General features: G+C 52.5%; 10 protein-coding genes across 10 annotated transcripts; 5 read left to right on the plus strand and 5 right to left on the minus strand.

Annotated features, from left to right (window-relative positions):
• Window positions 1–179: 179 nt before the first annotated feature.
• On the minus strand, window positions 180–3,895 carry HMPREF1120_01583 (replication factor C subunit 1). Its single transcript, XM_009155602.1, has 3 exons — window positions 3,659–3,895; window positions 1,089–3,606; window positions 180–1,032 (listed from the first exon to the last, which is right to left on the minus strand). The coding sequence occupies exons 1-3, from the start codon at window positions 3,752–3,754 to the stop codon at window positions 350–352; spliced, it is 3,297 nt and encodes a 1,098-aa protein (XP_009153850.1). The 5' UTR covers window positions 3,755–3,895; the 3' UTR covers window positions 180–349.
• Window positions 3,896–4,419: 524 nt separating this feature from the next.
• HMPREF1120_01584 (50S ribosomal protein L16) lies at window positions 4,420–5,058 on the plus strand (the record flags this gene model as incomplete). Its single annotated transcript, XM_009155603.1, has 1 exon — window positions 4,420–5,058. The coding sequence occupies one exon, from the start codon at window positions 4,420–4,422 to the stop codon at window positions 5,056–5,058; it is 639 nt and encodes a 212-aa protein (XP_009153851.1).
• Window positions 4,701–5,962, minus strand: HMPREF1120_01585 (uncharacterized protein). Its single transcript, XM_009155604.1, has 3 exons — window positions 5,509–5,962; window positions 5,394–5,452; window positions 4,701–5,338 (listed from the first exon to the last, which is right to left on the minus strand). The coding sequence occupies exons 1-3, from the start codon at window positions 5,655–5,657 to the stop codon at window positions 5,103–5,105; spliced, it is 444 nt and encodes a 147-aa protein (XP_009153852.1). The 5' UTR covers window positions 5,658–5,962; the 3' UTR covers window positions 4,701–5,102.
• Window positions 5,963–7,474: 1,512 nt separating this feature from the next.
• HMPREF1120_01586 (uncharacterized protein) lies at window positions 7,475–10,009 on the minus strand. Its single transcript, XM_009155605.1, has 9 exons — window positions 9,796–10,009; window positions 9,168–9,742; window positions 9,071–9,115; window positions 8,949–9,015; window positions 8,638–8,896; window positions 8,472–8,574; window positions 8,307–8,413; window positions 8,050–8,248; window positions 7,475–7,993 (listed from the first exon to the last, which is right to left on the minus strand). The coding sequence occupies exons 1-9, from the start codon at window positions 9,902–9,904 to the stop codon at window positions 7,652–7,654; spliced, it is 1,806 nt and encodes a 601-aa protein (XP_009153853.1). The 5' UTR covers window positions 9,905–10,009; the 3' UTR covers window positions 7,475–7,651.
• Window positions 10,010–10,448: 439 nt separating this feature from the next.
• HMPREF1120_01587 (uncharacterized protein) lies at window positions 10,449–11,905 on the plus strand (the record flags this gene model as incomplete). The annotated part of the gene is made up of 2 exons (XM_009155606.1): window positions 10,449–11,304; window positions 11,355–11,905. 2 exons carry the CDS (start codon window positions 10,449–10,451, stop codon window positions 11,903–11,905), a joined length of 1,407 nt encoding a protein of 468 aa, XP_009153854.1.
• A 776-nt stretch (window positions 11,906–12,681) lies between these two features.
• On the plus strand, window positions 12,682–14,014 carry HMPREF1120_01588 (uncharacterized protein; the record flags this gene model as incomplete). The annotated part of the gene is made up of 2 exons (XM_009155607.1): window positions 12,682–12,841; window positions 12,900–14,014. 2 exons carry the CDS (start codon window positions 12,682–12,684, stop codon window positions 14,012–14,014), a joined length of 1,275 nt encoding a protein of 424 aa, XP_009153855.1.
• A 53-nt stretch (window positions 14,015–14,067) lies between these two features.
• On the minus strand, window positions 14,068–16,627 carry HMPREF1120_01589 (high-affinity iron transporter). The gene has a single exon (XM_009155608.1). It carries the CDS (start codon window positions 15,738–15,740, stop codon window positions 14,616–14,618), a length of 1,125 nt encoding a protein of 374 aa, XP_009153856.1. The 5' UTR covers window positions 15,741–16,627; the 3' UTR covers window positions 14,068–14,615.
• Window positions 16,628–17,350: 723 nt separating this feature from the next.
• HMPREF1120_01590 (ferrooxidoreductase Fet3) lies at window positions 17,351–19,276 on the plus strand (the record flags this gene model as incomplete). The annotated part of the gene is made up of 1 exon (XM_009155609.1): window positions 17,351–19,276. One exon carries the CDS (start codon window positions 17,351–17,353, stop codon window positions 19,274–19,276), a length of 1,926 nt encoding a protein of 641 aa, XP_009153857.1.
• A 726-nt stretch (window positions 19,277–20,002) lies between these two features.
• On the plus strand, window positions 20,003–20,904 carry HMPREF1120_01591 (cytochrome c oxidase subunit XI assembly protein; the record flags this gene model as incomplete). Its single annotated transcript, XM_009155610.1, has 3 exons — window positions 20,003–20,208; window positions 20,272–20,341; window positions 20,401–20,904. 3 exons carry the CDS (start codon window positions 20,003–20,005, stop codon window positions 20,902–20,904), a joined length of 780 nt encoding a protein of 259 aa, XP_009153858.1.
• A 927-nt stretch (window positions 20,905–21,831) lies between these two features.
• Window positions 21,832–24,853, minus strand: HMPREF1120_01592 (tripeptidyl-peptidase I). Its single transcript, XM_009155611.1, has 2 exons — window positions 24,374–24,853; window positions 21,832–24,318 (listed from the first exon to the last, which is right to left on the minus strand). The coding sequence occupies exons 1-2, from the start codon at window positions 24,588–24,590 to the stop codon at window positions 22,712–22,714; spliced, it is 1,824 nt and encodes a 607-aa protein (XP_009153859.1). The 5' UTR covers window positions 24,591–24,853; the 3' UTR covers window positions 21,832–22,711.
• Between the last annotated feature and the right edge of the window lie 843 nt (window positions 24,854–25,696).

The following is a 25,696-nucleotide window of genomic DNA, read 5'->3' on the forward strand; positions in this document are numbered from 1 at the left end:
ATCAACCGACTACTCGAAACGAGGGGAATCTTCGGCGAGGAATCCCGTTCCATGCAGTCAGTGCTTGGATCAAAACAACACCGATATTGACACCCGCCATGATGCCAACACCAACATCAATAAGCGGAGAGGGAGAGAGAGCAGGCGCACAGGCTCAAATCAGCCGTGCCAGTGGGAAGCTGCTACAACTGCTTCTTCACGTTATAGGCTTCTCTATTTTTCGCCTGCCACAACCGCTGAGCGGAAGAATGTACCATAGTATTGCTGTTATTTTGTTGGATGCAGTACAGAGCCATGACCCGGGAGACTTGCGTTGCAAGGCCTCCATCGATATGCAGAAACCACACACTCAGGCTTTGCCTTTACCCTTCCGTCCACCTCTCCCAGCACCACCTGTGGCTCTCTTCTTCTTGGGCTCTTCTGCACTGTCGCCATCACCATCACCATCGCCAGCGTCACCGTCATCTTGCCCTGCTTTCTTTCGCTTTCCTTTGCCCTTGGCTCCGCCGGCCGCGGCGGTCGTGGACTTCTTCTTCGGCGCCTTGATATACTTGTCCTTCTTCAGATCCAGTTCCTCATCCTCGTCCTCTTCCGCAGGTTCAACGTCGGGTCCAAGGATCTCGTCTGGTTCGGAGTCATCAACGGCCTCTTCAAGATCTGGTTTCTCCTTCTTGGCAGCGCCGCCCTTGGCAAAACCCAGGACGTTACTCGCCTTGACAAACGGCATCGGGTGACTCTGGGCGTTGTACGTGCGGGTGAAAGCCGACTTGGTCGTTGCGTCTATCTTGACTTTCTCCATGTCCTTGGGTCCCACGCCCAGCTCGAGCATTGCGTCAAAGTCATCTTTGGTCAAATAGTATGAGTCCATGAAATCAATCACGTCTTGAACCGCTTCCTTGCCCTCTCCTTGCAATGTGCCGATGGTCTTATCCCAAAGCGCAGGGAGGTATTGTTGGCGAACTTCGTGGCGGTCGGCATTCGCTCGAAGACGCATGTGGCCCTGGATTTCTTTGAGGAAGCGAGAAAGTTTGCCTGAGAACAAACGGTCAGCATTGGTAACCAAACTAGCTGGCCTCGACCAGACTTACCTTGTTTGCTATTCTGCCCCAGCCACCCGGCAAAGCCAACTTGGGCGGTGAAATTGCCATAAACATAACTGGCTGGGCGCACAAAGCTGAAGATTGCATGCACCGGCATCAAACTCCACTGTTGTTGTGAACCATGGATCATCCTATCGACCAGGTCACCATCACTGATACTAGACGCTGCGTTGTCAAAGAGCTCCAACAATTTCACGTCTCTTTCCTTGCCGTGGTAGGATGACGCAAGACTAGGTTGGGTTTTGAGGTAGTTCTCCTGGAGCATCAAATAGCTGAATTCGTGGTCGTTGAAGTATAACTCGGTCTTGTCATTCAAGGTGGCCTTCGAGCTGGCCGCAAACATTTGCGGTCGCAGGATTTTGCCGACAATATCCCATGGCTTGAGGATAACATGCTTCTCCCAGGCCTTAGACAATGCCTTGGTGTCGTTGAAATCAAGCTCCTTGTTGTCCAGCTTGATTGTCGAGATCATGTTGATGATTTGACGAATGTCTCCGTTGCATCCTTCGATCAGAGCATTCATGATCGGGGGCGGGAGTCTCATGCCTTCACGGAACAATATTGTGGCAACCCGGCCACGGATCATGTCGGTCGTGGGTCGACGGAACTGAAACTCGGCAGTGACCTGATAAAATGGCCTCATCTTTGGCAGATTGCGTTCGTTGCAAATCAAGATCATGGGGATGTTTGTCTTTTTAGCAACGGCAGCCAATGCGCCCACACCGCCACGATCACCTGCTGACATGCCGTCGACTTCATCCATGATCAAGACAAGTTTCCTCTTTGATGGGTCAACCTTCTTGCCGTCACCGGCAAAATAGCCTAACAGAGATGTCGTGTCCAGAACCCCGACCAGGCTTTGCTCCAGCAGCTTCTTGTTTCTTGTGTCGCTTGCATTGCTCTCCACAATGTCATAACCTTCAAGCTTTGCCACCAGGTGAGCGGCAGTTGTCTTTCCAACACCGGGTGGACCGTGAAGTAATGCGGCGCGGAAGATGCCCTTCCCATCAGGACCGGCCCGCTTGAAGTTGGACTTCGCACTATTTGGCCAGTTCCGAAGCCATCTTTGTAGGCCTTCGACAGCAGATTTGTTGCCGCAGACGCTGGAGATAGAGTCAGGAGCGTATTTGTCAACCCAAAGTCGGTCATCACTTTTGGGTTTCTGGGGTTTGGCTGAAGAGACAGGTGCGCCAGTCCGAGAAGCAGCAGCTTTTGCAGCTCTAGCCGCCTCCTGCTGTCTCTCTTTCTCGCGTCGCTCCATTTCCTCGGCCTCCTTCCGAATCTTGGCTTCTTCCTTGGCTTGCTTTTCGGCGTAGGCTTCAGCAGCCTTGCCGTCCCCACCATTTGCAGGAAGACGCTTGATCAGTTCAAACAGGCCATTCTCATCGATGGTCTTGATTCCCAGTTTTTGTATGGTTTCCAGTTTCTTTGGTCCAGCATCTTGACCTAGCACAACGTAGTTGGTCTTCCTAGACGGAGCGCCAGTGACCTTTCCACCATATTGCTTCACGAGATTCTGCCCCTCTTCTCGGCCAAGACTATTTAACACGCCCGTGAAGACGAAAGTCAGTCCGGCGAGACAATTTTCAGCGCCCACCGGGATCTCTGCTGTGCCTGCTGGCGGTGCAACATTGGCATTCCCGCCCCCAGGCTTGAAAGTATACTTTTTATTCTCATCTCGAGGCGGAGGAGTTGGAGCTCGGACAGAGGGGATGTTGGCCAGGATATCTTGGATTTCCTTGCTTTCCTCGCGTACCTCCTTCTTTCCGGAGGCACGGGGCTGCTTAGATGTTGTGGTTGCTGTCTTTCTCGACTTTCGTTTGGGAGTAGTGTCGTCGTCATCGTCCAGAAAATCATCGTCCTCACCCTCCTCAAGTTCTTTGGACTTTCGCTTGCGGCTAGACGGTGCTGCAGTGGCGTTATTTTTCCGATCGCCAGGATCGTCGTACGCAGTTATCGGTGCAACTTCCACATCATCGTCCTCGTCATCCTGCGGCTTGGGTTTGCGAGAATGCTGGTTAGTATTGTTGCCCTTTCGCTTGGGTGGGATCAGGTTATCTTCATCAGAGGCTTCCTCATAATCGTCGTCAACCTTCCGACTCTTGAAGTCGTTGAAAATGTCGTCGTCACCCGCCTGGTCATCATCTATCACAGTGGCCGGCTTTTCCGCGTCGTCCTCCGCATAGTTTTTGGCTGTAGTTCTCCTGCTTGATCTTCGACTAGTTGGAGGGGTCTCTCCATTCGTGGTTTTCGAGGGAGTCCGAACTGTTCCGTTCACATTGGAAGTTTTAGATTTGGTGGGTGTGGACTTGGTACGGTCGGGTCTTGACGAAGCAAAGTAGGCTGAGCTCGTTATCTCCTCCTCGGCCGGTGCCTTCACCACTTTCTTCTTTCCAGAGGTTGATGATTTCTTGGATTGAGTCTGGACAATTGCCTCCTCATCCTCATCATCATCGGAGACGACTTTGCGAGGCCGGCCCCGTTGCCTAGGTGCTTGCTTTGACGACTACCGCAGTCAGAATTGTGTAGATGTTGTACTCAAACAGTGCAGAGCATACCGTATCTTTCTTGCCGGACTCTGCGCCGGCGCCTTTGGCCACGGGCTTTGCACCTCCGCCGCCTCCACCAAAGAAACTCCGAATATCTGAAGGCATTGAAGCGACAGGCTGTACCCTCAGTTAGATTTGGACAATGATGGCTATTAAGGTGAGGCGAACGGTGTCACTCTCCGTTCAACCAAACGCGTAGACTAATAAAAGTGCAACTTGGACTGAGCGTATTGCGCTTCCATTGGCAGGAGGATGACGCGCTCACAAACGCGATGCGTGCACCACTTTCATCGGCGGGTGACTGACTAAGCAGCACTAGCATGCTCCCGCCAAGAACTTAAACCCATTCTGGCCGTATTCGGGTTGCAGTTCGACTCCGTGCCAATGGGCTGGAGCTGCGTTTTGAGATGCACTTTTCTCCGTCTCGTAGTCGCCGGCAACTATAACAGCTCGAGGTATAACAACTTTCACGTCTTCCTTCGTACTGGGAGGCTGGGTGACCACGCCGAGCGCCTCTGCTCGCAGAAAACCACAATGACCGGTCCTCCAGCAAGGCCGTCCGGTACACTCCTCGTCCATGTGCCAGACTTGTTATCCATTCTAACGTTTCGACAGCAATCTGCCTACGATACATGAGATCGGCCACGATGCTGCCCTCCGTATCATACTCAACTGTGCTGGGCTCCGTACGATCTCGGCCTAGCAATCTTTCCCTTGCTCAGAAACCCATCAACCAACGCCCTTCAAGATGCCACCGACTGTTCTCTACAATGCCAGCTCGGCAGGACTGGTTGACCCCAAAGAGACCGGAGAAACGAAAATCAATGACTGGGCGGCCGCGCATGCCGACTGGAGGGTCGACGCGCGGGACAACCATTGTCTGGGGTGATTACGGCTTACGAATGAAAGACCATGATCGAAGAGTCTCGGCCAAACAGTTGAAAACTGGTGAACAAGCGATACACATGAGGCTGCGAGGAGAGCGATACAAACTGTACAAGAGAGTCAGCGCCAATATTGGTGTGTATACGAAGGGAAACGACGTGCGAATGGGGAAAGGAAAAGGTAAATTTGACTATTGGGCGGCTCGAATACCGGTCAGCAGGATCATTTTCGAGGTCAAGGGGAAAATCCACGAAAAGGTGGTGCGGGACGCGTTCCGGCTGGCGGGCAACAAGATGCCCGGGATGTACGAGTTCGTCAAGAAAGGAGACCCGCCCGTTGTTGGGATAACGAAACTGAGCGATGGATTGACATTGGAAAAGCTCAAGGCAGCTAAACGAGAGGTGGAACCGAAGGACAAGAAGGACGAGCCACAGCCCGTCATTCCCACGACGACGACTACGCCTCCTCAGTCAGTTTCTACGGAGCTGGACGGCTCTCTCAAAACTGTTCACGTCTCCCCATAAGGCATCGACAGCCAGCAACAAAATACACGCTGCAAGACATAGTATCAAGCTCCAACGCCAGATCCTGGACCATAACCCTGCTGCGGCCGGGTGTCTTTCTGACTTTCTGACTGGTCTGGCGTTCCGCCATATCCACCTTCCTGAGAAGCAACACCAGTGGAGGTTGTTGTTTTCCCACCCATACCCGATTCGGAGACATTTTGTCCATATCTTATATTGTCCGCGGTTTGTTGTCCACGGCTTTCGGAAACAGAGACTGCGTCAGATGTATTGGGCCCAGCTGGATGCAATTAGGACCACGAAAGTAGAGGATGGTGACAGGTGGCATCACTTACAACCCAGTTGGCCTCTCTGCTTCTCCTTCGGCACAGTCTCTGTCTTGATCGATTCATATCTGTACGTGTCAGGCCTCGGTGTAACACCAATGTGGAAGGGGTGCCGCCAACGTACTGGGGAGTTTCGCCTCCAGGCGATGTATCCATAAGTTTGTCGTCTGATCCTGATCTAGGGCCGTCCATTTTGAAGCTTTTGAAGGAGTCGTACCAATCGCAGGTCAGAACAGTGTCCATGGTTTGTGTGATTGTGTGGAATAAGTCCATTTATACAAAGGCCCCGGCGGCAGCCATGCTCTGGAAGAAGAGTGAGGGTTTCGTTGAGCTGTGTCTGCGCTCCACTTCAAGTCTGTGTTGTGGATGGTTGGGTTGCGGGCGGGTTTGACGTCAGTACAACTGTAGAGGAAGACTTGCATGTTGGGGCTGCGCTCGCACAGCATCTCCAGGCAGCGGCGGGCACCTAGTGCATGCGGGAATTCGTGGCGCACCGATATTTAGCCGATTGCTATTTACACACCTCAAACTAGCAACAAGGACAGAGCAACTTTCATAGCAACTTTCGTAGCCTCAACATGGCACCTTGTACACGCTCTACCTACCGTCATACTACTCCTAATAGGCCTATTCAGCAAGAAGCCAATACTATCAAAAAAACGCGTTTTTTCACAGCGTACGATCGGAAATTACCTCACGAAAGTTTACGCTCTATCGCGCGCTCTCAGAATATAGCAGAGAGTTCTACGAGACGTTAGTTAGCGTAGCGTCAAGTACTAGGCTCTCCTACCTATCGACATACTCGCCGGCGCTCTTCTATTCTAGGCAGAAAGCCTCGAGTCTCGAAGCGTCAAATTCAGCGCTTACTATCGCCCTCGAATCCTATGCGTACCGATCCACTCGAGTGCCAAATCGAATTCCACTAACTATCTATTAGTAAGCGTCAGTTACAAACTCGACTCGCGTAAGAGACGGATTACGCGCAACTCTATCGCGCCGCCTATCGAAAGAACGACTTATTAGATAATTAAGAGATTACGCGTATAGCGTACGGCGAGAAGTACGTAGGAATAGTAATCGACGAGTACGGTAAGGAGTATACTAGAAAGATAGTCGACGAGTACTGGCGCTATATCTATTTTACAGACGAAATATACGTCGATAAAACGCGACTTTACCCTCCTCGTATCCTATGTGAACGCGGTATACGATATAACCCTAAGAATATCGCAACTCGCGCACCCTTAGAAGGAGTAACGCTATACTGTGCCGGATACGTTAGTTACGACGATAAAATCCCAGAACTTATTATATATAATAATAAAGACGCTGAAAACGCTATTATAGAGGCAGAGGAAGTTACAGAAGTAGTCACTTAGGAAGCTACTTAAGCAGTATAAGCACTAAGGCCTCGAAAGCCTCGTCGTCGGCCTACAATAGAGATAGAAGAAGAGTACGCTCAACGTCTCGTAGAGTGACAATAGCGTTTAACAGACTAAGAAGCGTTACGCCCTCCTCCACTCGAAATTAAGTCTTATAGTAACTCAATAATATAGAAGTACTACGCGGAGCGTATCCTACCTATATACGCGAAGGCTGTTTAGCGTGCGCGACTAAAATATAATCGGGCTATCTATCTTGTCGAGGACGGAGACCCTTCTTACGGATTAAGACGTCCTGGGCTTACGTAATAAATTCGAGACGCTAACTGGATAGTTAACTTACCGCACCCTGCGAATTCGTCTGATCTTAACCCCCAGGAGGCTGCGTAGAATATCGCTAAACAGCGTTTAAGGCGTATTCCTGGTATTGCTACGATAGCGCGTGAGCAACTCGTAGATGCGCTTCAAGCGATCTGGAGAGGTATCACGCAGGACGAAATCCGCGCACGTATTGAAGAGATGCCAGCGAGATGTAGACAACTAGTAAAAACGGGTGGTAAGCGCATCAAGGGCCGTAAATGGTAGTATATAGAGGGAATAGATACGTACGCTAGATTCGGCTAAATATCGGTGCGCCACGAATTCCCGCATGCACTAGGTGGCGGGGGTTTGATGAAGCGACCTGGATTACGTGCTTAGTAAGATGTGCCGATACGTCGAAGCATACGACTAGAATCTGATATTTGTGCTATGAATTACGGTGCAGTACTGGGGACACTGCCACTCACGGTACTACCTACTCGCTTCTGTCAACTTCATGCTTCCTCCGTATTCCCTCCTGTCACCGTAACACATAAAAGACAACTCGCTCTCTCCCAGCCAGCGTCATTGCTCAAAGTTGATGCTAGTCCGCCCGATCTCCCTACCGCCGGCACACGATTTGAACCCCAATATGCCCGACTTGGAGCGGAACTCCACTACAACCTTGAAGTGGAATCGGTAGACCTGATCCTGCCATCTCGGATTCCATCGTGCCGCGGCGGGCTGCAGATCTTCCAAGACGGTGACAATGGTACCTTCGTGGCGTATGCTGAAGTGATCGTTGCGCTCAGGCGGCACGTCAAGTGGGCAAGAGTATAACTTCAGAGTGCTCACCCCGTTGTCGGGGTCAAATGTCGAATGTTTGACCCGTTTTTCGACCTTGAAAGATGTATCCATCGCCTCCCCCTTTACAGCATCAACTATAGTCCATCCCTTGTTGTGGCTTGGATGCGTGTACTCACCTTTTCTACCGCCCAATGCATTCTGCCTCTGCACCTTTTCTCGTCATCGAAAATGCTCAAGTATGCGTTCGCCTCGTCATCGATGCCCTCACGGAACCGCATCGACATTGACCAGCCATAATGCCGTTTGGCGATGATACTGGTGGGTCGGATACCCTCCAGACCTCTAAGAGCAGCTCCCATCACAATTGCCGCTTGGCTGTTGAAGCTTTGGGTCAGGCACCTTGGAAATCCAGCAGAATGATCCTTGCACATACCAGTCAGAAGGACAAGTAAATCGCCGGATTCGTTTCTCATCGCACCATTCTTTAAGCCTGGAGTTCAAATAGGGCGAGTCGCCAAATCCGCCGACAAGAATGAACCTCTGATTTCCGTGGCACATCAGCATCTATGATATCTGCTCCTAGGTACGGCACACTTACATCGATCTTCGCGCCGCATGAGTTTTCCAGCTGGGAAGCTTGATCTTTGATCAAGCCCGTCAATGCGTCGACTGCTGGGTCAAAGAACGCCTTCATCACAAGCCTGATCGACACCAAGACGCGTCAACCTTGGACTGGTGCTACCTTGATAGAGAGCTATCCTTACCGTGGAATCTTCACGCACTGCTCATCTTCATCATAATTTACCGATGGTGCCTCCAACTCCATGTCGAGTGGTTCTATCTCATACCATATATGCGAGCTATCTCGATGACCGAAGTGCCTCTTGGCCGACTCGAATGCTTGCATAAACAGACTCCCGGGTCCTCTCTTCTTGAGGTCAAGCGATGTAAAAGCCGCTCCAAATTTCAGCGTCATCCACTCGGTAAACCGTCTGTCGACGGAAGTGGAGCCGCATTTTGCGCCTATGTTTAGACGTTGGAATATGGCACGAGTGCTCTTGCGGTCTCGGCTTACCTGCACCACGACATTTCTCTTTATGTGCAAGCGGCTCTGTTGCTAGCACTTCATACGTGACAAGGTCCTACCATCCCCATTCAGTAAGTCTTCCTGATGTTATGGTGTTGGCTGATACCTACCACTGTTCCTCCCCCGCAATCGCACACCAGGATGTGCTCACCCGACTGCCATTGTCAGCTTGTTCTCTGATTCATAGGACATTTCGGCCCTCCTCACTCTCAATGGGTCGATGGCATTGCTGCCAAGGTACGGTTTTAAAGCATAAAGGGCTGCGGCCTCCGGCTCCGTAATCATGTGGACTTGGTCATCCTTCCTGGAACCGAACCCGGCCCCCAGAGCAGCCGCGCGTGTGGCGGCTTGGGCACGGTCTGACCAGATTGCTGGCATTGTGATCCAACAATCCATGGGCATTGCATTGAAAACTGTCGGCGATAGCTCTTTCTCCAGAGTTGCCACGGTGAACAGGTACAATTCCCTCAGAAAATCATGCACAACGTCCTTGGCCGACTTGTTCGGTGGCAGTTCCAAGAAGCCAGCACCGTACATCTGTTTCAAGAGCGGGTCATCATGCTTTGCAAGATCGATGTCACTGTCCAGCAACAGTTTGGTCCAGACGTATTGCCTGTGATTCCGATTCACCTCATACCCCCAGTAATTGCGATCTATCTTCGGGTTTTCTGATGAATACGCAATCACAGAGGGCGTCTTCCAGGCGCTGCCGGTCAGACCTGGCCACTTGGACACAATGACTATTTCGTCACTAGATTTGTTCGTTGTGACAAAGCTTATTCCTGCAACTTTGTCAGTCTTTTTCAACCGAAGAGCATCGACCCGTTGCGCTGACCAGAATATGTGGTGCCATAGTCGATACCGACAATGATCTTGTAGGTCCCATCTGGAGGGCCCAAGTGTGAGCCAACGTCAGAACCCAACAGAGAAGGCCGCAAGGACATTGCGTTCAAAGTCGGTCCGTCTGGGTTTGACAGACCAAGGATTCAGATCTGGATGAGCATTGAATTATTGCGCTGCAGGCTTTCCATTTATTCCCAGCCTAGTTGATCGAGTCCTCCCTTGGGGACACACCCCGCAGGCCCGGAGAGACTGTCGAATCACCCAGTATCGTATCTGCAGTTCGCAAGGCATCCGCCTTAGCCTTGGAGCAGCTGCTGCATGCCTTCGCAGCTTACGCCAGTCATGGACTTTTCTAAATACAGCCTCTCAAACCAGGAGTCTTTTACGCCTCCTCCGCCGCTATTAAACAGAGTTACGCCATTTGTACATTACTGACGCTGGTGTTGTCAACTGTTGTACTGATTTAATGGACCTTTTTTCTGACAGTTTGCAAAACCGAAAACACACCTGTGTTGCAAGCTTCATTCCATCCAGTTATCAAAAAGCACGGCTGGGGTTACGCGACTGCAAGCATCTCTGACTACACTGTAGCGCCTACGGTCCGTGCTGTGCAACTGCTGCTGTTGCACTCAACGGAACTCGGCCATGGAACGCGTCGGTGATCCCAATGACAACGATAATGGCAATCCGCCCGAAGTTGCACCCCAGGAAGTACATGTGTCAGCGACTTCGAGGGAGCCCCCAAAAAACACTGAGGGCGAGCCGGGCCGTGTTCTGCAGAGGAAGTCTATCATTATCAAGCGTCAGGAAGAAGCAGAGCCGAGGGCCACTGAGGCGCAAAATCAGTTGGCAAGACTCGTGGCCGAGAAGAATACAGAAATTGCGACGCTCCTCACTAGACTAGAGCGGGCCGAAAGTGCAGCTCGTGCAGCAACCACGAAGCTCCAAGTGGCTGAATCAAGGGCGCACAATGCAGAAAAGAGGTCCTCATACCTACAAGCCAGATTGCAAAAGGAAGGGCAAGAGGCCCGATCCGAATTCGAGGCTCTGGAAACCAAGATACGCTCTCTCACCCGTGACCTTGAGGGAAGCGAGACAACTGTCCGTCACCTCATTGATCAGCTAACCCAGGATAAAGTGGATGGAAGATGGAACCCATCTGCCGACCAGGACATTCGGGATTCCCTGAGCGCACTGGACGCGAAGGTCAAGAGCTGGGCCAAGGAATGGGCCAACACCACTTTTCGAATCGATGCCCTAGATCCAGCGGCAGCACGGAAATTGATAAAGAATATCGCACAGTTTGTGCAGTTGCTGCCAGATGGCTCTCTGCCTTCTGCTATCGGAAGACCTTCTGCAAGATTGAAAGAAAAGTTACCTGTAATCCTATTGTCTGCCACTGTTGCAAGGGAGATTCAGATGATGTTCTTCAAAGATCCTTTCTTCTGTTCCGCATCGCGATCGGAAGCGTTGCAAGCCGTACTCCAGACCATGGCGATAGGTTTGTTGGTTCCCAGCTTGCGTTTGCAGTAAATGCTGACCTTGTCGAAGCAAATCCCCGCGAAGCTCACCTTTGGAGATGCACTTTTTGGCGTCTTCTCCATCCACCACAAACTGCTCATTCCACTGAAGCTGAACGCTCAGTCTGGGCAAAAACGAACAAAGAAGTCCAGGCGTATTGTGAGGAAGTGGACAACGACTATTGCAAAGAAGGCGAATTGTTTCCCTTGCTGGCGCCTGTACAATCTGACCGGGAGCGGCAAAACCGTTCAGCTGGGTTGCGGGCAATTCTTATGGAAGCAGCCTGGATCGCACAGAGGCTCTGGTCACAGCCAACATATCTGCAAACAGTCGATCTGCCATGGTTTCAACGACAGGGCGTAACATTTGACATCTCGTCACCGTTGATGCAAGCCCATACCATGAACAGAGTAGATCACGACAACCCTGCGCACAACGGACGAAAAATACTGATGGTGACGAGGCCTGGCCTTTCGATATCCGAAGGAGACGATGTCAAGGGCCTTGATGGAGACCAATACCGAGTCCTGGCGAAAGCTATCGTCTGGCTTGAAGAAGGGCCACTCGGTTCGGAGCGGTAATAATCGAGGTACTCTCAAATGCACATCAGCCCCGGCTCTGTGGGCTAATGCCCCGGTCTTGTGCGTTGTCACCTCGCTTTCTGCTTGGAGTGCAGTTTGATTCTCGTGCAGCTTGTAACAGAGTAACGGTCTCGTTATTGGCTGCTTCAACAGCCGCGGCTACAAAATACGCGAGCACACTATATGTCCTTGGCCATTTCCAGCTTCGCGAGCAGTATCAACAATGGATGGCCGAAGTGTGTAAACCTTGCTGTCCATAGAGGAAGAAGCTGCAAGAGCCACTTCCTTGGTGAGTGGAAAGAGTTGGTTGCAGTTCGTTGGCCTACGTCGTCTTAGCGCTCAGCCTGACCAGCAACACCACGCACAGCGTGGCTCAGCCCCAGTTTTGGTTGCCTTCCTGCATGCAGGACTGTGCTCATCACACTTGCTAAGCTAGGGGACTTACTCCAAACGCTCACAGGCACATGCTTACTCTGCTTCGAGTACAACATTACGAACGTGCGGTTGAGGCTGAATGCAAGGCGGTCTCATGGTGGGACGGGACGCAGCTTGCCTTCCCCCCTCCCCTCTCCTCTACCGCCATCGGCTTTCCAAGCTTCAAGGCCCCTTGTAGGCATGTTTTGCAAAGAGTCCCAAGTCACTGGCAAGGGTTCAGCTGCCTGCCCGTTCACCTCCGAGTAGTCGGCTGGTGGTAGAGCTAGCATCCAGACTCACCTCGCCTTCTCCAGCCTCAAGTACTCAATTTCAACGAGCACCGTCTATTGCAAAAATCAGAGATGACTGCTTCAGACTGGACAGAGAGCTCGCTCGAGCCTCGTGCTGAACGACAGCATGTTTTCATCGGGGTGATGGGGGTGACAGGGGCGGGAAAAAGCACATTCATCAAGACGGTGACGGGCAACGACGACATCGTGGTCGGGCATGATCTCAGATCTTGTAAGACCGATGCTGTCTGCCAGGTACTAGAGACCGCACGGACTAATCCATTGTCAAGGCACGACAGAGGTGATGCCGTACACGTTCGAGCACGAGGCAGTCACAGTCACACTCATTGATACACCAGGATTCAACGACACTACCCGTGGGGAAACGGAGGTGTTGCGAGACATTGCCGAATGGCTCGATATCACATACAGAAACCCCCCGTCCATCAGATTGTCCGGGATCATTTACATGCAGTCGATCAGCGATAACAGGATGTATGGTTCATCACTGAGGAATCTGAAGATGTTCCGAGATCTTTGCGGAGAGAATCCGATGAAGAACGTGATTTTCGCCACCACTGGCTGGAGGCTCGCTAAGGAAGGCGGACAATATGAGCGAGCTGTGGAGAGAGAGACGCAACTGTGTACAGAGCGGCTGTTCTGGGAACCGATGATTCGGTTCGGAGCAGGCACAGCTCGGTTTGAAGACAGCAGAGAGTCGGGGATCAAGATCATCAGGAAACTGATCCCACAGCGGCCCGTGGTATTGCAGATCCAACATGAACTGGTTGACCAGGACAGAAACCTAATTGACACCACGGCGGGCGCAACCGTCAACGAGGAGATCAAGAGGCTGGAGGCACAGTATCAGCAACAGCTGCGGGAGATCCAGCGAGAAATGGCCGAGGCACTGAAGACCAGCGACCTGGAACACCAGCAAGCGTTGGAAGAAACCAAGGCGACCATCGAGTTCCTCCGCGAACAAACCCGGCAGGCCCGCGACATCCTCAACTATGAACGCCGCAACATGGACCGCCGCCACGAGAACGAGATGCAGAGCCTGCAGAATGCGCTGCAGGACACGCGCATGGCGCTGGACAACCAGCGCCGCCGCGCCCAGGCCGAGGCGGCCGCCCAACGGTATGAAGACCAAATGCGCTTCGAGCAGATAGTGACCCAGCTCAAGGAGAACATGACCAAGTTGCGCCAAGAGGACCAGAAGCTCATCGAGGAGGCCATCGCCAACGCCCAAAAGGAGCACGACAAACTCCCCGCGAAAGGCAGGAAGAGAGATATGGGCAAGAAGCTGTTGCTAGGCCTGTTGCCCCTGGTCGGGAACGTCGTCATGGCAGCCATGGGCTTCGGCTTTATAGGGAACCCCTTTGCTGGAATCACGCAGCAATAACGACACCCATGCTTGCCGTGGAATTGAAGCAAAACAAAAGAAATCCCGGTCTTTCCGGATCATTGAATATTTTGTTGTACGCGTTCTCGTTTCCGTCGCCACGGGGCCGGTCTGCATAAAAAGAAGTCACAGTCACGAGGGATAGGTGTTGGGGTAGAGCTCCCCCTTTATTTAGCTCCCACGTGGACAAGGACACGGTTGGGGACTGCTGGTAGAACATGGTGTACGGTGAATGCTCTGGATCGGCAAATCACGTCCCCCATCTACCTCGAATAGCTACGGCGGGTCGAATTCATTCTTAAGAGCTGATATACATATCATATATTGGTTTGTCCCGCACGAGAAACCCGGCAGAACTTGGACTGGCAGCTAAACTGCCCAAGAGGTGGGAGGAAAGCTCGCTTCTGTTCCACTCCCGGATGTGAGTGTTTTCCTGTTATGCGGACAATTTTTCAGGTAGAAGAGGCCCCTTCATGCACAAGATCCGATCCGAAGGACAGAAATATGCTCTGAGAGGCATTTTCAGCCACCATGGATCCCCTTTATCAACCAAGAGCACCCAGCACGAGGTACTGTATGTGTATGGGATACTAAGGTTGAATCATTTCTCGAGCACGGGCTTGTGACTGATGCCTTGGGCGAGCATCTCGGCGTCGACTTGGTTGATGACCTGTTCGGCATTCTGGTTGTGGACGGCCAGCTTGCGCGCAGCGTAACGTCTGAAACCGGGGATCTTGCCGAGGAAGGACAGGAAGGAATTGCGCAGAGGCAGCTTGCCGGTGCGTTCCTCGTAAAGCATGCAGACGATGGTGACCATGATGAAGATCCAGTAAACGTTGTATGAGATGACGGAGCCATAGGTGGCGGTGTTCTGCCAGCCCAACAGGGCATTGAACACATCCCATCCGTTGTCGCGCTCCGGGTTGCAGCAGTTGACGTGCCAGACGGTTTCGCGGATGTTGTAGGATCCGGGCCCGTCGCCGGACTCGGCCACATCACCGCCCACCTTCTGCTGGAACTTGTAGAACTGCAAGCTCCAAATGGCTTTGGAGAACATGCCGGCGGCGAGCAGATACAAGATGCAAGTCGAGGCGATCAGGAAGTATTGGATCATCATGACACTGCCGCCGCGGTACAGGAGCCAGCCGACGAGAAGACCGGCCAGGATACCGGTGATGACGGGGATGGGGAAGGCCGTCGCCGGCAAGCCCAGCGAGACACCGCCGACGAAGACGACGGCCTCCAGACCCTCTCGGAGAGTGGTGATGAAGGGTAAGATGAACAAGGCGTATCTGCGACCCCATTCACCGAGCCATTTGGTCGAGCCTTTGGCCTTGCTTTTGGCGACCAGAGCCTGGGCGATCTTGACTCGCCATTTCTCCTTGGTCTTGTTGATGCGCAGAATGGCAAGCCCCATGACCGTGATGATGATGCTGGCAATCAGGTAGAAGATGCCTTCCCAGAGATCCTCCGACTCGGCCCACAGGTCATGGCCAAGGCCGTAGAAGACACCGATGAAGGCGCCTCCGATAATCAGGGCTATGAGAATCCCTCCCAGTGAACCCGCCCATACTTGTTTGACCAGCCGTTTGTATATTGCTTGGTCTTGGTGCGGTTGGCCCAAGGCCTGTTTCAGGAATGCAAGGAGCACCGAAACGATAATCACGGCTTCAAGACATTCTCGGAAAACAATGAAGAAGACCTGCACGCCAAAGACGTTGGTCATAATGAATGAGAGACACGCAAGCTAGAGTGCTTGCGAACAAAGTGGAAGAAATTCCTAGGGTAGGGTAGGGCAGAGTTATCAGATGTCCGAGTCGGAACATGCAAAAGGTCAGGGACTATGGCTGCGAATATAACAACTTTGGTACAGGGTCAAGCTTCAGTTTACTAGTTAGTGGGATGTCTTGTTTTGCTTGATCGGGGAGCTTGAGTTCGGCAGGGCCAAACTCGGGTTCCCACCGCAGCCATGGGTGGCATGAGGCCGACGTCGGGAGGCTTGACAATGGGACGGCGCCATGCTTAGCTTCTGCCAGCGGTGTGTGTCTGGTCCTCAGGTACTGGAGGGGGACGGGGACTGGACAGGACTGGACAGCCAGGACCAGGCCGTGCTTCGGGCATGGGGAACAGGCGAATAAGCCTCTCACCTAGCTGAAGGATTTTGATAGTGTAAAGGGATTGATCATCTGATAATCCCAACATGATAAGATTATCGGGTGCAACGGATGGCGACGAGGGTCGCGGTTGGCGGACGGTGTGCAGAAGCGAGCAATCAGATAACTTTAATGCGAGGTGCTAGCAATGCATCAGTCAGACTTTTCGGCTCTAGACCTTGTAGGAGCAGAAAGCGTCGTGCTGACTGGAGGACAAAGGCCTTCGAGAGGAGTCGGTCGGGGGAACAGCTCGCTAAACGATTGGTATCGAAGCTGTCGAGGGTCCGACCGCGGGTGACAGTGGGACTCGGACTGCGATTGAGATGAGACTTTTGAGAAGAGAGAAAATTTCTGCACGGGCTGGACAGGGGGCCCAACAGTTCAACTGACAGAGGACCAGGACCAGGACCCTGGACTAGCAAAAGTGCCTGGGAAACAAGCACCGGGAGATGCAAGTCGGCGCGAAGGAATGATCAGACCAATTGATCAATGATCAGTTACTAACTAATCAGATCCGTAAAAAATGGATCAGTAGGAGGAGTGCTAGCTACCACTAGTAGTGGTGTTTTTTGGGCAACTTTGGGCGGGAAAGACGAGCAACAACTGGCGGGAGCAGGCGATGACGGGCGACACGATGCTCTCGACAGCTACAGACCGACAGAGACTGCATGGACACTGTATGGGTTCAAAAGTGGTGGATTGTGGAGGAGAAATCGAACGACGCTGTACGCTCCGATGTCGTCGCGCGTGGGTTGTGGATTGTGGATTTGTGGGTTGCTTCTCGTGCCCCGTCGGTCCAGGGATCCAGCGCCAGGGCAGGGCAGACCACTCTACTGAACTAACTGAACCGTCCACCTGCTCGCCGTCTTCCGCATCGTGGCATTTCCCTAGCCTCTTCCGCCTCTTCTAGCGTGCTAGAGACTTGGAGGGTCGGTTCGCCGCGTGCATATAGGGACGTGGGACCCGACATCATCGCCGTCGACTTATACCCTGTCTCGTGCACTGGCTGGCAGTTTGTTTGGGTTTGCGTCGCACTGCAAAAGAAGCACAACAATACAAGCAGTCGGACACCTTGGTGTCGACAGCAAGAAGCCCAGCAAGCCACGGGCAGAGAGACAAACGAGTTCTTGGTCGTTGTGTCCAAGCCTCTGCTAAGCATTCCAAGCCCTTTGCCGTCTCCACGATGGCGAAGCTTGGTTCTCTTCCTTCGAGCTCCGGCTCTCTGCTGCTCCTCGTCCTCGTCGCCTTCCTCGCGGTCGTTGAGCGGGCGGCAGCCAAAACAGTCACCTACGACTTCAATGTGACATGGGTCACCGCGAACCCCGATGGGTTGCAGGAGCGCAAGGTCGTTGGCATCAACGGCCAATGGCCCCTCCCCGTCATCGAAGTCGACAAGGGTGACCGCCTTGTTGTCAACATGTACAATGGTCTGGGCGACAAGAATACCACCATCCATTTCCACGGCATGTTCCAGAACACGACCAACAACATGGATGGGCCTTCGATGGTCACCCAGTGTCCTATCCCTCCGGGCTACAGCTTCACCTACAACTTCACAGTCAACCAGAACGGCACCTACTGGTACCACTGTCACACCGACTTCTGTTACCCGGACGGGTACCGCCAGGCCATGATTGTCCACGACAAGGATGCCTACTTCAACGACGACTACGATGAAGAAATGGTCGTCACCATCAGCGACTGGTACCACGACCTGGTGGAGGACATTCAGTTCTTGTCCCTATACAACCCCACTGGTGCCGAACCAGTCCCCAACGCATTCCTCCTCAATGAGACGCAGCACTCGGCCATATCGGTCAAACCGAACACGACTTATCTGATTCGATTAATCAACATCGGCGGGTTCGTCGCCCAGTACTTTTACATTGAGGACCACAAGTTCAAGATTGTCGAGATTGACGGCGTCTATGTCGAACCTACCGAGGCCGAGGTGCTCTACCTCTCGGTCGCGCAGCGATACTCGATCCTGCTCACCACCAAGAACAGCACTGACAAGAACTATCCGATTGTCACTGTGGCCGACTCGGATCTTCTCGACGTGATCGAGCCCTCACTCCAGCTCAACAACACCAATTGGTTGGAGTACAACGCTAGCGCTGTCCACCCCGAGGCTGTCATGACTGTCGACAGCTCCAGGGACCTGGTCCCCTTCGACGACATCAGTCTCATCCCTCATGACCGGATGGAGCTGCTACCGGAGCCGGATTACGAGGTCAATGTCACGGTGACGATGAACAACCTCCGGGACGGACATGGCTACGCATTTATGAATGACATCTCGTACACCGCGCCCAAAGTGCCTACCCTGTACACAGTCATGTCTGCTGGGGAAATGGCCACCAATTCGGAGATCTACGGCGAATTCACGCATTCGGTGATCCTGAAGAAGAACGACGTGGTGCAACTGGTGCTCAACAACGCCGATACCGGTTCCCACCCATTCCATCTTCACGGACACCAATTCCAGGTCATTGATCGCGCTCCGCCGTACGGGCCGCACTTCTATGACTACGCCGACGGCGACCCACTGCCCTTCGACCCATCTAACCATACGGCTTTCCCGGCCATCCCAGCGCGTCGAGACACCTTTGTGGTTCCCCCTCAAGGTTACTTCGTCATCCGCTTTGTCGCCGACAACCCGGGCGTCTGGATGTTCCACTGTCACATTGACTGGCATTTGGCCCAGGGTCTGGCAATGCTGCTGATCACGGCCCCGGACGAAATTCAAAAAACCACCCAGATTCCGCAACAGCATTACGACGTGTGCCAGGCGGCAGGCATTCCGTATAAGGGCAATGCCGCCGCCAACGTGGAAGATCTGACCGACCTCGACGGGGAACCCAAGCAGCTTCCTTTCCTGCCATCTGGGTTCACTGCGCGCGGAATTGTCGCCCTGGTGTTTTCCTGTATCAGTGCCTTTGTGGGCATGGCATTCATCGTCGTCTATGGCCTCTCCAGCCCGGCGGTTGATGATAAGAAGCACGGCCTCGACGGCAACGACGACGCTTCTTCGTCTGTTCCTACCGGCTCGGCTTCAGGTCCTACTACCACTGGAGTGCAACATACTATAGAACCATATCACGACTAAAGATGTGGGGATTTTGTCTTCCGGCGGACCTATATACCATTGTATAGTCACTTGACGCAGCACCAATAAATATTCTGTTCCATATTCTTTGAGGAAGGTACATTGCAACCAATAATCCATGCTGATACCGTTCTCATGAGCCCTAGCGACCGCTCTGTATGTGGTCTCATCTGCAGTGATCAATTTACTCTCCTTCATCTAATTATGCGTGAAGCTGCCGTATCGCCTCGGACTCCTCGATGTCCGGGCCGGGGCCTACTAACTGGAAAGCCATGTCGAGCTGACGCTGGAGAGGGCTTCGAAAAAGCGAGCTAAGGTATTACACCCTGACCATGCAAACATGCAATAATGTACAGTATGGGTACAGTATTTTGTACCTGTACTTCTACCTGATGTTCAACCTGTTGTATTCAAGTTCCAGGCGGATGCCGATGCCAGCCTAGCCGAATACAGCGCGGGAGTTACTCAATGCGGATGGTGGCACTCCGAACTTTTATACTCCGCCTTATAACAAGGCTGCAACTCCAATGCAAGTAATTGTAAATGCTTCGCCGTATCACCTGAACCCCGAATCACGGGACTGTGACCCACAGGGGTCGCCGCCCTGCATGCAATGCCACTGCACTGCAGTGCCACTAGCAATACGGTTATCACCTGAGACCGCGGCCTTTATTTTCCTTCATATTCCCATTGCAAGGCTTTCCATGAAGGTCTCAACAACTCACCATGGCTTCGACACATTCTATTCCTAGGCTAGGGCTTTCGAGTCTCCTACAGCCCTTCAGCCGTCCCCGACACTATGATAAACCCTCTCGAGCAATCCGGCAGACTCGAACCATTGCCCAGACTGCCAAAAAGTCGCAACAACAGCAACATGCCTCTCCTTGGGACGCAGCTCGAGCCGAAGCCAAAATCAAGAATCGGACAACACTGTAGGGAGAATTTGCGAGGCTAGAAACAAGAAGTACAAGAAAAATGCTCACAGTTGGCCCTAGGTACTACGGACTCAGTGTCGGAATAACTCTCGTGGCCTTGTCTTATGCTTCAGTGCCTCTATATAAAATGGTAGGCTGTTCCAGACCAACACAACAGAGCATGACAGCCTAATATATGGATGTTTGCAGATATGCCAGCAAACCGGCTGGTCCGGTCAACCCGTCAAAGCGCACGATTCCAGCGGAGATCCTGCCCTACGGTTAAAACCGGTCGAAGACCACCGACGGTTACGCATCACCTTCAACGGCTCGGTCTCCGACATCCTGCCTTGGAAATTCACTCCCCAGCAACGCGAAGTCCGTGTGTTACCGGGTGAAACAGCATTGGCGTTCTATACCGCCACCAACAAGAGCGACGCAGACATTATCGGCGTGGCCACATATTCGGTGACACCGGCCCAAGTGGCTCCATATTTCAGCAAGATTCAGTGTTTCTGTTTCGAGGAGCAACGTTTAAATGCCGGAGAGACGGTAGATATGCCGGTCTTTTTCTTCATCGATCCCGAATTCGTCAAGGATCCCGCAATGAGGAATATTGATACCATCACCCTAAGTTATACCTTTTTCAAGGCCAAATATGACAAGAATGGCGTTTTGACCACCATCCCCATGGCCATGGGAGCAGCAGCATAATTGCTGCAGGAAGAAAAGGAAAAGAAAACAAAACCTGTTACACCGCCGAAATCCGAATCGACCAACTATCAATCCTGACAAGGCATAGCCTTCCCGGGTGATGCCGGAGCAAGCTAGCTATGCCTATAGCCTTGTCAACCGATATCCGCAGTGCACTGCGCTGCAAATTGGGCGTGACAACACGCAGAATGCCGCCCGCCCATTCCGGCTGTGGTCTGCCATTGAAGATCAGCATCTGCAAGATATTCGTCCCGCCGCCAATTAAATGTCGACAAACCGGGTTGGGCCTTTTCGATCTCGAATTCACTGTCACAAGAGCAATTTACAAAACGCAAGCGAGAGCATTACAAACTTAAAAGTGCGACACTGAAGGCTGTGCCGTGGCTGAATAATATAAACGACGTGTCCGACGCCGGCTTACGTGCAGTGGTGCTGTTCATGTATGAGCTGCTGGTGCTGGTGCAGCATCAGGGGCAACAGTTCTGAAATCACCTATACACATGCTCGTCATCTCGTGTTTCTACACCGTCAGCGCAGGCAACGGAAGGCTGCATGTACATCAAGTGTCCCGCGGCTACATGTCTCATGATGGCGCGACGCCCTCTCTGTGTAACTCTGGGCGTACGTGCCGAATTGAGTTTCACGTGCACGCGAGTCCTATTCTACCATTCTACAGTACCTACAGCCTCGATGAGTTCAATCACATACGTGCACGACACCTACCTTGCCCAACTTAACCCCATCCAACTCGCTCAAGAGACACGGATGAGGATCACGTTCAACTAGGCATACACACGAGGAGACTCTGCCGGGCACTACCGCCGGAAACATGCTTGGTGACTTGCAGGCTTTTTAGAGAGAAAAGAGAGAAAAGACAAAAAATAATATACACTGCTCTCGCTTCGTCTTTCCAGCAAGTGGCTATGATGAAGGTCCAGCTGTGACATGATTGACTCCGCATCAGATGGTGGTGGTGGTGGTAGTATATACCATGGAAGAAGCAGGCATCTACGCTGCAGGCTAGGGATTCAAGGGTGTCGAGATCCATCGGTCCGAGACTCGAACAGTGTCGGATCTGGTATCTACCTACGGGCGACCCAACTTTCTTGTGATACGGTACATTATATCAGTTACCTCCACTCTGGCATCAGAAAATGCAAGAACACAACCTTTACCGTCCACGTTTCGAGTTTGTACGTCTTTGTGATTTTTGTGATTATGTTTCTACATTATTATGACCTAGTAAGGTGCTGAGTCGAGGTGCATGGAGGCGGGAGTAATCCACGCTCAGGTTAGCTTCGACGCCGGAAAGTGGGCAGTGTAGCTCTCTGATCTTTTCTTTTCGTGTCAGGACAAGAATAAAGCAAAAGGTGCAGCTGGTGGCGGATGGCAACTTGAACCGCACCAGCATTGGGAGCTCTGAACAGCAGGTTGACGTGGTCTCCTTGCGAGACTCTGGTCGTGTGTGTCGCAACCAACAGTCACAGGGTCGTCGTCTCCTTCCATCCATCATTGATGGCCGTCGCCGCAGGCGCGTCCATCTTCGGCTGCTAAAACCCGTAACTGATTCGGTACGGAGTCGAGCATATTTAGCGAGGATTGTCCATCCGTGTTCATCCTTGCCTTTATTGGAAGGACCGTCGCAAATTGAATGATAGGGCGTAGGTGTGTGTTGCAATTCAAGAGGGACTGCGTCAAATCCGGTAGATTCTTTGCGCCAGGCAGCCTCCTGGACCGACTTGATTCACAACATTCCGAGATGCAGTCTGTGCGAGCCATGACCATAGAGAGCTCCGTCATTAGGACTTTAAGTCTCAGTGCCATTTCCGACCTCGAGAACCTCCAGGATCTTCTCAAAGTCTGGTGTCCCAAACCCACTGGCTACGTCCCAGCCCTCGGCTGCCGAGAAACCAGGTCCGTCACAACCCACGCTACTTCCATTGACGACGTCCGTGAACGCGGCAAAGCCTTGCTGGTACAACCACGGGTTCAGCCATCCCAAGGGCGGCTTACCATTAGCAGCCAGGGCATCGTTGACAAGCGCAAAGATACCAGCAATGGTAGGCGCCGCGCAACTGGTGCCATCGACACTTGTCACAGTGGAGTTGATAAAGACGAGATATCTGTAGCTCTGTGCGGCCAAATCAGGATATGCGCGGCCGGTGGCATTGTACAAGCCCTGGAATTGCTCGAGCTGCTTGCCGGCTGAGTCAAAGTATCGCTCCACGGCTGTGTCCTGCCAAGATGGACGAGTGAAGTAGTTGCTGAATCCAGATCCTGAGGCGTAGCCGTTGCGGGGGTCGTAGGCCACGACTTCTGGAAGGTCTCGAGTTCCACCGACAGCAGTGACGTAAGGACAAGAGGCAGGGAAGGCGGGAAGGAAAGTGGTGCGGTTCTGTCCGTCGTTGGAAATGCAACTATCATTTCCGCCGACGCCGTAGTCCCCTGAACTAAAGAAGAGCGAAATACCTTGGGCGCCGAGGGCGGCAAACTGGTTACACACAGTCTTCGCGTACTCCTCCGGCACCGTCTGTTCGTCGTCGCCGTAGGAAGTGGAGATGACACTGGGCAGGGTATTGCGGTCTTGTTCGCGCATATACAGGACCCAAGTCAGATATGGCTCGTTGGTGTTTGAAGTTGTGAAAGTGTCCGGATCAAACGGTGGTGATCCTCCTGTGGAATACAGAGTGACCGGAGTAGGGTAGACAAGGCCTAGAATAGTTTGAAGGTCTAGATTGCCTTCCACTCCCGGTATAGCAGTGGCGTTGTCAAGAGGGCCGTTGTTAACGGAGACTTGGTTGACTGCGTACGAAGAATTGATGGCTTCAGGCCTGAAGTTTTGCAAGTACAGTTTGGCATCGTCACGGCTGGAAACCTGGCCCAAATAGTTGGTGAAACCAACTTGGTTCTTGTCGGATGCTTGGACGGTGTAGTTATGGGTGTTGTACAGGGCACTCAAGCATTTGGTGGTCATACCGGCAAAGTTGCAGATACGACTGAGAGAGCTGGCGTTTGTGGCAACGGTGAGATGGTCAAGGTCAATCTCCATGGGCACAGTCAGTACTGTCTCCCCTCTCGGATTTGCTCGAAGGAATGCAGTGGTGGGCTGGATGGTGGTAACATGCTCGTGGAGCGAACGCGGAAGAGACCATTCAGTCGTTCGAACAAGCTGCGAGCCATCTTGATGCTGATAGACCGAGTATTTGGTGTGAAGAAGTCGTTCCACCTGGGCTACGGGGAGGGTCAGAGTGATCCAATCCCGGGCCGCATTGTACTGGTAATGACAAGAGTCAATGCCATGCTCGGAGAGCCACTCCTCAATCAAGCCCGTGGTCTCATTGGAGGGCGTGATGAGGTCGTGGACTTGTTGTTGGCTCAAGTGGTGACCATAGCGATGGTGAGATGGGTCGGACACTGGATACACAGTCAATGCAAGTCGCCCACTGCATGGCTTGGAAGACACGCCCACCTTGATGCAGAAGGCGTTCAAGATGGTCAAAGTTGTTTGGCGTCAGACCAATCTTCAGCTTCAAGCGTTGGACAGGAAGGGGATTTCCCACTTTGGTCCATTTTGGAGGGACATTGTGAGATTCCTTGACAGCGTAGTCGAAGCGGGAGTGAACAGGCGAAGCAGCAACCGACTGGAGCGCGACCAGGGTGGCCAGTAGCAGGGAGACGACAAACATAACGAGCGAAGAATGGGCGGAGAATGAAGGGACGTGGAAAAGAGAGGGAGAAGAAGATGTCGAGCCGAAGGTCCCAGACGGAGGTTTGTATAGAAGATGAAGCTGAAGATGAGGACGACGAGCAGTAGCACGGCGACTGCGGCAGGAACCCGCAAGTGCAGAGTGCAGAGTGGTACTAAGTACTATGTACTACTTACTGCGTACAGATTGACACTGGTACCTTATGATGTGCAGGCGGCGCAGTCCAGCTTCAGGCTTCCGTGTGGAGACGGGACAAGCGCAGGCAGTCCTGCTAATCCTCCTCCTGATACAGGATACATTGTAGTAATAATCCTGCCCCTCCGCAGTTTGCCGCCGTCGCTTGCGGTGGCATGCGATCAGCAGCCAGGTTTAGTACTGAGTTAGGCGCCATTAGGTAAAGGATCGCCTAGAGCAGCACCTACATTCTAGTTCATTGTACAGGTGCTCCGTGCCTATAAAGGCTTAGGGAGCCCAAAAGCCCGAGGGAGCTAGTCGGCCTAAGCTCAACTTGAAAAGATACTGTGTACCAGGTACTACCTAGGTAGTAAGCTGCCGTTTACCCGCCAACACTCCCCCGAAAGGTCAACAACTCTAAACATCCTACAGTACTGTTGCACAACTTGCGTCCTCATTTCCGATTCTATGCAGCAACCTAGCGATTGGACATGCCCAAATTTTCAACAGCGAGACATCTCTCTCGGCGAACTAGGACGTCGCTTGCTTCAAATGTCTACAAGTGCTGTGCAATGTGTGTCGCTTGTCGATCGGTTGTCTCCTTTCATTTCACAGACTGGATTTGATGGAGATGCACTGCGTCATTAACTGGGGAAGCCGGGAAGGATATTCAGGGTCTGACAGGCCACTAAACTCTTCACAGGCTCAGTTCCCTAGGCAGCGGTGGGCCGCGGAATAAATGTCGGCCGTCAGACAACCGTCATGTCCACTTTCTGATAGTGTCGGGTAATCCGCTACACTGGCTGTAGTTGTACAGTTGTATATGGATACTTGCCATCCTCCTGCAAGGCGTTTCGATCTCTGTCCGCAGATTCCTCTGTTTCTCGTCTATTCATGTGCAGGATGCAATG

This window comes from Exophiala dermatitidis (assembly GCF_000230625.1).
Source record: "Exophiala dermatitidis NIH/UT8656 unplaced genomic scaffold supercont1.2, whole genome shotgun sequence".
Taxonomy (NCBI): domain Eukaryota; kingdom Fungi; phylum Ascomycota; class Eurotiomycetes; order Chaetothyriales; family Herpotrichiellaceae; genus Exophiala; species Exophiala dermatitidis.